This window comes from Hipposideros armiger, unplaced genomic scaffold (genome assembly GCF_001890085.2).
Source record: "Hipposideros armiger isolate ML-2016 unplaced genomic scaffold, ASM189008v1 scaffold_87, whole genome shotgun sequence".
Taxonomy (NCBI): domain Eukaryota; kingdom Metazoa; phylum Chordata; class Mammalia; order Chiroptera; family Hipposideridae; genus Hipposideros; species Hipposideros armiger.
Window position 1 is genome coordinate 3,382,404 of NW_017731437.1, and position 9,409 is coordinate 3,391,812.

General features: G+C 56.3%; 1 protein-coding gene across 8 annotated transcripts in view; it reads left to right on the forward strand.

Moving 5' to 3' along the window:
• C1QTNF1 (C1q and TNF related 1) overlaps nt 1–8,505 on the forward strand; it is a 36,770-nt gene extending 28,265 nt beyond the window's left edge. For 3 of the 8 annotated variants that reach the window (XM_019644380.1, XM_019644386.1, XM_019644383.1), the window contains exons 2-4: nt 3,908–4,066; nt 5,529–5,668; nt 6,295–8,505. In XM_019644380.1, the coding sequence (XP_019499925.1) occupies nt 3,908–4,066; nt 5,529–5,668; nt 6,295–6,845 (850 nt within the window). In that variant the 3' untranslated portion in view covers nt 6,846–8,505. Of the gene's footprint in view, nt 1–498; nt 685–3,907; nt 4,067–5,528; nt 5,669–6,294 lie in introns of those variants that run through there. The other 5 variants (XM_019644381.1, XM_019644385.1, XM_019644384.1 and 2 more) reach the window with 4 other exon arrangements.
• The last annotated feature ends 904 nt before the right edge of the window (nt 8,506–9,409 follow it).

Below are 9,409 nucleotides of genomic sequence, written 5' to 3' on the forward strand. Positions count from 1 at the left end.
GGGGGGGGTGTTTAAGCTGGAAGCAGATGTGGGGGGCTTGAAGAGAGAGGGGCTGAGGGGCTGCAGGTCTGACAGGCAAGATGGGAGAAGGAAAGGTGTTCGTGGAAGTGCCGTGGGATCTGGCAAATGAATTTCTCCACAGGGTTTAAGGGAGGCACGTCCAGGACTTGAGTCATGTTAGAACTGACCTCAGATGCCTTGACCGCAAAACGGCCAGGAGACTGGACCGTGTGGGGCCAGGTTCATGGGGGCCGTTTCCTGGGCCAGATCTGCTGAGCGCAGGGCCTTCTTCGAGTTACCTCAGTCAGGGCAAAAACCTCTCCCTCTGTAGGGGACATGTTTCACTGAAAATCGCTAAAAGTGGTCTGGAGCCAAATTTGGTTGGAAGTTGGGCAATTCTGTTTCTGCCCAAAAATGACTAAAAAGATCATAATGTCATGATGCTGACTTTGCTGTGAAACTTGATGAAATGGTTCTGAAGATATTTTTTTGACGAAGGAAAGATTTCACCCTGGGTTTGCTTCAGCTCCGAAGAGGAGGTTCTTGAGGAGAACCAGCAGCCTCTGCCGCCCCACTGTCAGCAGGGCATCTTTGACTCTTTGCTGGGCTGTGACGTGCTCTCACCCCACTGATGCCATCACCCCCGAGCCAGTTGCATCCTGGTCCCCATCTCCTCTGATCAAGGTACAGAAAATCCCCTTTCCATACTTGAAAGAGGTATGCCAACATGCAAAATGGGGTGCAGCACTGGTTCCCAACTGAGGGGATTTTTGCCTCCCAGGGGCATGCGGCAAACTCTGGAGACATTTTCAGATGTCACAACTGGGGGCTGGGGTGTGCTAATAGAATCTGGTGGGTGGAGGCCAGGAACGCTGGTCAACATCCTACAAGCCCACAACAAAGACCGATCCAGCCCCAATGTCAGTGGAGCCAAGGATGAAAACCCTGCAGATAAAGAAATCCAAGGTAGCCTGTCACTTCCTTTTGTTATTGTCTGACTTTCCCGAAACGAATATATATTACTTTGGCTTCAGAAGAAAAAAAAAAAAGTTTAAAGGCAGGAAAACCTCTTTCCCTTTCAAGTGATGCAAGCTTGGTATTTAAAAGAAAAAAAAAAGAGTAATTATGAAGGCGCCAAGGAAAAACAGGAAATACAGAAATAGGGAAATAAACAAATTTTGAGAATTCAATTTGACAAATACTTGTTGACTAGCAGTCAAGTTTGGGTGCTGCAGGGTGCTTGGCTGGTCCAAGATGCACAAGGCATGTCCCAGGCCCAGCGGAGGTCACGGTGTGCATGCAGGATCTCACAGGCCAAGCAAAACTCTGCAGAATGAGATAACATTAAGGACAAACATGGAAAAGAGAAGGGAGAGTTTTTGCCAGTCGAGGGTCTGGGAAGCCATTGGAGAGATAGGAGGCACTGGAGTCGGGCCTTGAAGACCAGACCAGATTTTGCTGTGCTCCGAGGGCAGCCTGTTGAGTTCACATCCACCCACCCACCCCTTAAAAACTGGGCAGCCTTAGGCCAATCCACCTCGCTAAGTCTCTGTTTCTTCATTTGTAAATTTGGTGTAATAATAAATGAATAGTGTCTTCTTAAAAGAGGCATGGCGGGTTCATCCGAGGTCTGTGATGGGGTAGAAATTACGAATGAGGAAGCATCCTGACTGAACCCTAACCCATGGAGCCGTGACGATGACCTGACATGATGTGGGGACATCCAGCGCGGGGCCTGCTGCGTGCCATCGCCTGTCCCGTTAGCCTGGTTGTTAGTGAGAGAGAGAAGGGGAAATGATACTTCTGGCCAGGGGAGAAGGCAGCCCGCACCTGGACAGATGCCAGGAGTCTCAGACCAGCCGCTGGCAGCACCAAGGGGGCTTTTTGAAAACGCAGAGGCTCCAGACCTTGTCCTAGACCTACTGAAGCAGGGTCTGCGTTTTCACAAGATTTCCCGATTTCCCAGGTGATGTGTGTGCACATTAAAATGTGAGAAGCAGGGAACTCGAACACAGGACAAGGGGTGCCATGCAGTGCAGCTGAAGAGTGAACACAGGGAGGGCCCTGTCCTCCCTGCTAAGGAGTGGAGAAATGATCACAGCTAGGTATAGATAGAGACAGATGAATTTCAACATGTATTCTATAAATTAACATATACGTATTCACCCTTTTTTGGCAAGTGGAGGGAGGTAGGAAAGATTTTGAGTGGGGGGCTTGTCCAAGCAGTTTCTGTCCTTGGGAAGGTCTCTGGCCCTGATGCTTGGTTGGTAGAGAACTCGGAGGTGGGGAGCCCAGCTAACCCACTGCAGTGGAGGGACTGGGAGGTCAGGCAGAGAACTGAAGACCCCTCTGAGGTGGGGGTGACAGGGAAGGAGGGCTTTCCCGAGAGGCAGTCTTTCTGGCTCTGAGCCTCGTCACATCTCTGAGGGCCCATCCGAGAGCCTCGATCCTGCCTTTTCTGTCCCCGGCTCTGGTTCCCGGCACTCTGCCTCCCCCATGTCCTCTTGACTTGGCACGGGGCTCAGCAGGGAGGGCTAGCAGAGCACTCTCTGTTCAGAGCTGTAACAGCGAGCCCATTAACACGCAGAGGAAAGAACAAAGCGCAGAAGTCGGCCCAGTGGAGAGGGTCACGCCCTCCCAGCTACAAGGCCTCTGAGCAAGGGGTGTTTGAAGGAAGTCCGCAGCTTCCCAGACATGTGAAAGGGGCATTCATGTGGGCAGATGATTACTGACAAGAAAAGAAATCCGCCTCAGTCTTTTAGTTTCCTTAAACATAAAAGAGGAATTAAGAAAAGATCAGACAGGACTTTGGAGGGAGCTCCCTGCTTGTACTGTTTGCCTCTCAACAACCACCTGATCCCACCCCCAACGTGGCTGCGAGGGGTGGTGGCGCTTATTCACACAGGGCCTCAGTTTTCTCATTGGGTGGCCAAGGGGGTCAAATTAGGTCCCCAAAGGTCCTTTGAGGTGTTAAATTGTGGACAAAGATGGGTGAGGGTTGACCAGAGTTAGCTGGGGGGATACCCCTAGCTGTGAAAACGAGCGGGGTGTTTTGCCTACTTAAGCACAAGCTCACTAATGGGCTCACTGGGGGCCCCAGTGGGCATCTTCTCCTAGGACTGTCTCAACCCTGGACAAGGAGGGTCACGGTGAGTGAGAGGCACTATGACCCCCCCAACCCCTAGGTCTGGGCCTGACACTGTCTCTTAATTAGATGTTCCAGGACGTTTACTGGTGTGCCCCCTGGTGGCCATAGGGCAATGGGTCACCACCTGCCTACCCACCTGCCACACAGTTCAGGCTGCGGCAGAGTCACTGAACAGTGACCACCCAAACTCATTCGGGGCTTTGCTCGTTGTCCTGATAAGGCCAATAAACGATCGTCTGAGGAGCCCGGTGGCTGAGGGGTCCCTCCCAGGAGGCTTGGTGGGCTCGGCAGCACTGTACACAGCAGCATCAGGGAGCTGGGCCTCCAGGGCGGGCTGTGCGCACACGTGAGCATGTGAGAACGTGAGTGCGTGCGTGTACGCATGGATTGTGTGTATGTACACATGGATTGTGTGTATGGGACTACATGTGCGTATGAGTGTGCGAGTGTGCCTGTGAGTGTGTATGCGTGAGCATGCACTGAGGTTTGATGAGACTGTATGGGTATGTGCAGTGTGCAAGTATGCGAGTATTTGCGTGTGGCTTTTCTGAGTGTGAGTGTGAGAGCATGTGCACATGCGTGTGTGAGTGTACGTGCATGAGTGTGTGCATGAGAGGGCGTCGTGGGGTTGTCCTCCCAGGAGCTGTGGCTGAGGCACTCCCTGGTTTTGTGGGGCTGGCGGACACCTTGCTTCCTGGCTGTTTGTCTGCGGAGCCCCTGCCGACCCCCGTCTTCCCCCGTCCCCATGCGTGTCTCCAGCAGGGCACAGAGGAAGATGGGCTCCCATGGACGGGGACTCATGCTGGCGTGCTGCCTGCTGCTGGCCTTCACCTGTGGCCCGGTGCTGGGCCGAGTGTCACGTGGCCCGCAGGAGCAGCAGGAGGGGACCCAGGAGCCGCTGCTGGAGCACGCTGAGAGGTGAGGCTGTGGTGATGTGGGTGCGGGAGCTCCAGCTCGGCCAGTCCTTGGCTTCCAGGAACGCCGAGGCTGTGGGGGGCAGACACGCATGACCCAGTGCAGTGATGGGGGGCCCACGATGCTGAGGAGACTAAGCAGGGGAGTGACTGGGTCTTGAAGGGTACCTGTGAGGCTCCTGGGAGGAGGGGAAGGCCACCCTGCCGAAGGTGTGGCCGCTCCAGTACCTGGCAGCGTGACGGCTGCTGGGTTCAGGTACGGGGAGCTGGTGCTGGAGGGTGGAAGGTGGGAGGGGAGCTGAGTCTGATGAGGAGGGGTCTGTCCTGAACGTCACCCGACGGGGAGTCCTGCCGAGGTTTAAAATTCACGGAGCTCGAGAAAGAACACTGGAGGGAGTCAGAGAACAAGGGCGAGCTGGCACGGGGACGGGCGAGCTCCAGGAAAGCGGTCACAAAGGCCACTGGAGATGGCGGTGGCCTCGGGCCCAGGTTCGGAAGGCGCTCTGGGGGGGTGAGCTGGCCCCTCAGGCCTCCGTGGTCCTCAGAAGGTGGCGGTGAGGCCGGAGAAGCATCTAGAATGAGGCTGAGGGTTCCATTCTGGGTGACTGATGATGTTAGGAAGAGGGTTTGGAAAGAGAAGATTCTAGGGGCGAAACGACAGTGACAGACCGTCAGTTCTAGACACGTCACATTGTGGGGTTTGCTGAATCTCAAGAGTTGGGGGCGGGGACCCATCTGGGAGTCCAGGGCTTGTGGGTGGCTGGATTTAGGGCATACAGAGCCATTTCCTGGGTTGTCTGGGGTTCAAAAGTGGGAGCAGAGTTAGATAAGGAGCTGGCCCATTGAAAGGGACTGTGCCACCTCTGAGATGGTCCTGTCACAGCCCTAGAAGCCTGGGTGCAGAGCTGCAAGCCAGAGAATACGGTGCAGTGCAGCGTGACGCCACGAGGTGGCAGCATGGAGCTGTCGCTGTTCACCCCGCCCAGGAGCCGGTCTTTAAATGTCAGGTTGTAAACTATCCGAGTCTCAAAGGAACTGCAGCTCAAAGGAACCCCAAAGATCTAGTTGAGCCCCCTCAGTTACAGTGAGTCAATTTGATAGAGAATCTTCTAGAATTATAGATGCATGAAGGGGACAGCCAGTCACAGCATCGCCACATGGTGTCTAAAGGCCTCCTACAGGGGCAGGTTTCTCCCAAGCAGCCTCTGTCTTGCAAAGCCCTCGGATTATTGCTGGTTTTGTTCTTTTTGTTTCCTTTACAAGGAAGAGCATGGGGCTCTTTCTGAAGTTTCATTCAGGGTCCCAGAATTCACCGAGAGCCAATGTGGTCTCTGTTGAGGGAAAGTTAGCACGTCCACGCAAGAGAGGCAGCATGTCAGGTATGCCAGGCGCTCTGCAGTGAGAGAGAGAGGCGTTCCCAGCTCCGAGAGCTCACAGCTCTCCCTGTGATGTCTTTATTCCCTTAGGGTTGAAGAAAAGCATGAAAAATACAGCCCCAGGCAGAGCGAGGACCCCCCTGCCTCCCGGTGCTATCGCTGCTGTGACCCTGGTGCCCCCGTGTACCCGGCCATCCCGGTGCCACAGATCAACATCACCATCTTGAAAGGTCAGGCCCCTGCAAAGACCAGTGAGCGAGCAGCGAGCGAAGGAGACCTTCCCCTGGGGGTGGGGCTGCTCTGTCCTGACAGGGTGGACGGGAGGAAGCAGAGGCAGGCTGTCATCTGAGGGGGAGGAAGAGGAAATTCCATTTCTGAGGCTCTTGGCCCCTTTCCGAACTGAGAGACTGGAAAGGGGCCTGCAGGTCCAAGATGGGAGAAGGATCTACGGGCAGCCGGGGCCACCCCCACCTGCCTTCGCCCTACAAGCCTCCGGGATGTTTGTTTGGAGGCTCGGTGCTCCTCTCACACCCCCAGCCCGCTTTCTGAAATGCCTTCCACACGCCACAGTCCTGTACACCGCAGCTGACCTTGCACAACCCCGGAAATCAAACTGGGAAGACGTGCCGCCCGGTCCCGGGTCCCTGGGCCCCGCCGACATCTGCAGTCCATTTGTGCTGACGGAGCCCTGGCCTGGCTGTAGTGCCTGTTGCCTTTGGACAAACCCATATGTTCCTTTTCCTTTGCCAGGACTTTCCAGAAGGAAAAAAATAATTATTGCTTCTGGATGAAAACAGAGCAATCCCTGAGGGTGGGTCTGTTTGCTTGATGCCACGTGTTTTCCTGTCCCTTTTAGGTGAGAAGGGTGACCGGGGAGACAGAGGTCTGCAAGGGAAATACGGCAAAACAGGCTCAGTGGGCGCCCGGGGCCACGTGGGCCCCAAAGGGCAGAAAGGATCCATAGGGGCCCCCGGAGACCGGTGCAAGAACCACTATGCCGCCTTCTCGGTGGGCCGGAAGAAGCCCCTGCACAGCAACGACTACTACCAGACGGTCATCTTCGACACCGAGTTCGTGAACCTCTACGGCCACTTCAACATGTTCACGGGCAAGTTCTACTGCTACGTGCCTGGCATCTACTTTTTCAGCCTCAACGTGCACACCTGGAACCAGAAGGAGACGTACCTGCACATCATGAAGAACGGGGAGGAGGTGGTGATCCTGTATGCCCAGGTGAGCGACCGCAGCATCATGCAGACTCAGAGCCTGATGCTGGACCTGCAGGACCAGGACGAGGTGTGGGTGCGTCTCTACAAGGGCGAGCGGGAGAACGCCATCTTCAGCGATGAGTTTGACACCTACATTACCTTCAGCGGCTACCTGGTCAAGCACGCGGCCGAACCCTAGCCGCCTGCCCGCCTCCTGGCCCACCGCCACCGCCACCGGAGGCTCACCTCCCGTTCTCCCCGCCTCCCCTCTCCTCTGCCCCCGTTGCCGGACCCCTGAGGTCCAGTACCAGGCTGACTCCACCAGCTCTTCCCCACGATCTGAGTGTCCCCGGTCCCCCCACTTTCCCAGCTTTGGCATTCAACACACGAGGCCCTTCACAGGAATGGGAGGGAAAAGCAGCTGTGTGGTCCCAGGCCTTGTCTCCGGAGACAAAATCTTTGGGGCGGGCGTGTGCAGGAATGGCTGGGCCCTCCAGCTCCCCTCTGTGGACACATCCTTACGTGACCCCCACACGGTCCACTGTGATGCGGCAGGGCGTGTCCCACAGGAAGTCATCCTTGCTCCTGTCACTGGAAATAGTTAAGCAAATGCTGAAGGCTGTGACAAGACCACAGTCACCGGGAGGAAATGAAGCGTTGTCATTGTCACCTTTCCACCAGCCACATTGGCTCCCCGGGGAGGCGGGTTTCCTCTAGAGGTTGCAGGAGACGCCTTTTAACAGGAGATCTAAAGGGGACGGGGGAAGGGGTGTGAGGTGTGGGGACTCAGGAAACCATATCTGGCTTAATTCTTTCAGGCCACATATGAACCTTCTTGTGGGACAGTGGGTCTGATGTCCACCTCCTGTGGACATCCCTGTGGCCTTGCTCGAGGGTTCAGGGGTCTTTCTGAGCCACAACACTGAGGGGAGTTGGGCTGGGCAAGCAAATGTCAGCTCTCCAGAGGGACAGCCAAGCCCTTGGCCTTGGTCTCTGTGCTGGGAGCAGCAGCCCACTGGGAACTCAGAGGCCCCAGACCTGCAGACATTTCTATGAGGAGCAAAGCTCAGACCACCAAGGCAGAGCCGTCCCTCCTGGTGTGGCTCTGCTCCCCTCTTGAGCCTTAGGCAGGGCCTCCGTGCCTCTCACCCTGGCATTGGCTTCTGTTCCGCCTCTCAGACGGGTCACCCATGAAGACTCCAGGACCTTTGATCTTGTAGCAGCTCTCATGATTACATAACCTTTTCTATACAGCCTCCTGGCACACCATCTCAGATTCCTATTTCCCATAGGGTTTAGGGTTCAGCCCCTAGCGTCCTCCCCCAGGCCTCTTCGCCCAGCAGCCTAAGACAGCACGGGGGCTGGGGAGAGCTCGAAGGGGCTGGAAGGCTCCCCCTCTGCCTGTCTCAGAGCTCCTGCAGGATTCGGTCCCTGAGACCAGGAGCGAAGGCCTGTTCCAACCACTGGGGTGAGAGCCCCCTCTCTGAGGTGGGGCGTGGGACTCCCGGAGTGGGCTGCTGCCCGGAATTGGTGCTCTGGCCTGTGGCTGGCTTTGGCCGGCAGCATTAATGCCCAGCGCCGGGGTCCCACGCCTGCCTGTGTGGGCCCCTAAAACCCTGCAGGAGGCTGCCTTCCCACCACCTGGAGACCTTCGGTCTTGACGGGTCCCTCCGCCCTCCCTGGGCCTGGCCACAGGGTCTGGGGTCCGGGGTCCACACATCCCTCCCTCTGAAGGACTTCTGCTGGTCAGATTTCAAATCTGTTCCCACGGGCGTGCCAGTGGGCAGGGCGCCCGCTGCTGCTTTGTGCTGTCCCGATGCTCTTTGAAAACATTAAACTTGGAATTGTGTGTTTCAGCATCAGGGCCTCGTTAGTTTGGTCTTTGAACCTTTCTATTCCCCACCCCCCAAATCCCACCTACTGCCTGTTGGAGGCCTGGGACCCCCAAATTGGGGACTTCGGTACTCAGTGGGCACGGGCTGTGTCCTAAACTGCCTGTTTCCTCAAGGGAGCTGTTTCACAGGCTCAGCTGGACCTGGCCCCTGGGATGTGGCCCCGTTGGATGCCCGGTGCTTGCAGGAGAATTTGAGTGGCAGGCAGGGGGCGGGGCTTGGACAACTATGAGTTTCCTGGGGCTGCGGTGGTAACAAACTACCACACCATAAGCTTAATAGCTTCAAACAACAGAGATTAGTTTGAGCCCTTTCTGTCTCTTAAGCCTCCCTCCCTTCTGTCTTATGGACGCCAGTCGCTGGATTTAGGGCCTACCCCAACCCAGGGTGATCTCCTCTCGAGGCCCTTAACTTAATCACACCTGCAAAGACTTTATTTCCAAATAAGGTCATGTTCACAGGTCCAGGGCTGAGACTAGGACATGGTGTTCTTTGGGGGGCAGGGTACAATTCAACCCACTCCCACCACCCGCAGGCCTGACTACGCCGCCAACAGCCCCTTTGTGCCTGAGTCGTGAAGCAGCAGATGCCACTTCTTCTCCCCTTCACTTGCCAACTGGGTTAGTGGCCAGGGCCCTTATCTGACTGCCAGCAGGCGGTTCAGAGCTGCCTTGCCCCTTCTGGTGCCAGCAGGCTGGCAAACAGCTGGTGTCCTTCCTTTGCCTGATCCTGGGGTGAGCCCGTGCGGTCGCGCCCAGCCTTGGGCTGGGGCCAGACCGGATCAGGCAGGCTCTGCAATCCTGCTCTCTGCAGCACAAAGAGTAGGTCCCTGCCTCCACAGAGCTTGAGGCCACTTGGCAGAGGGTGTGCT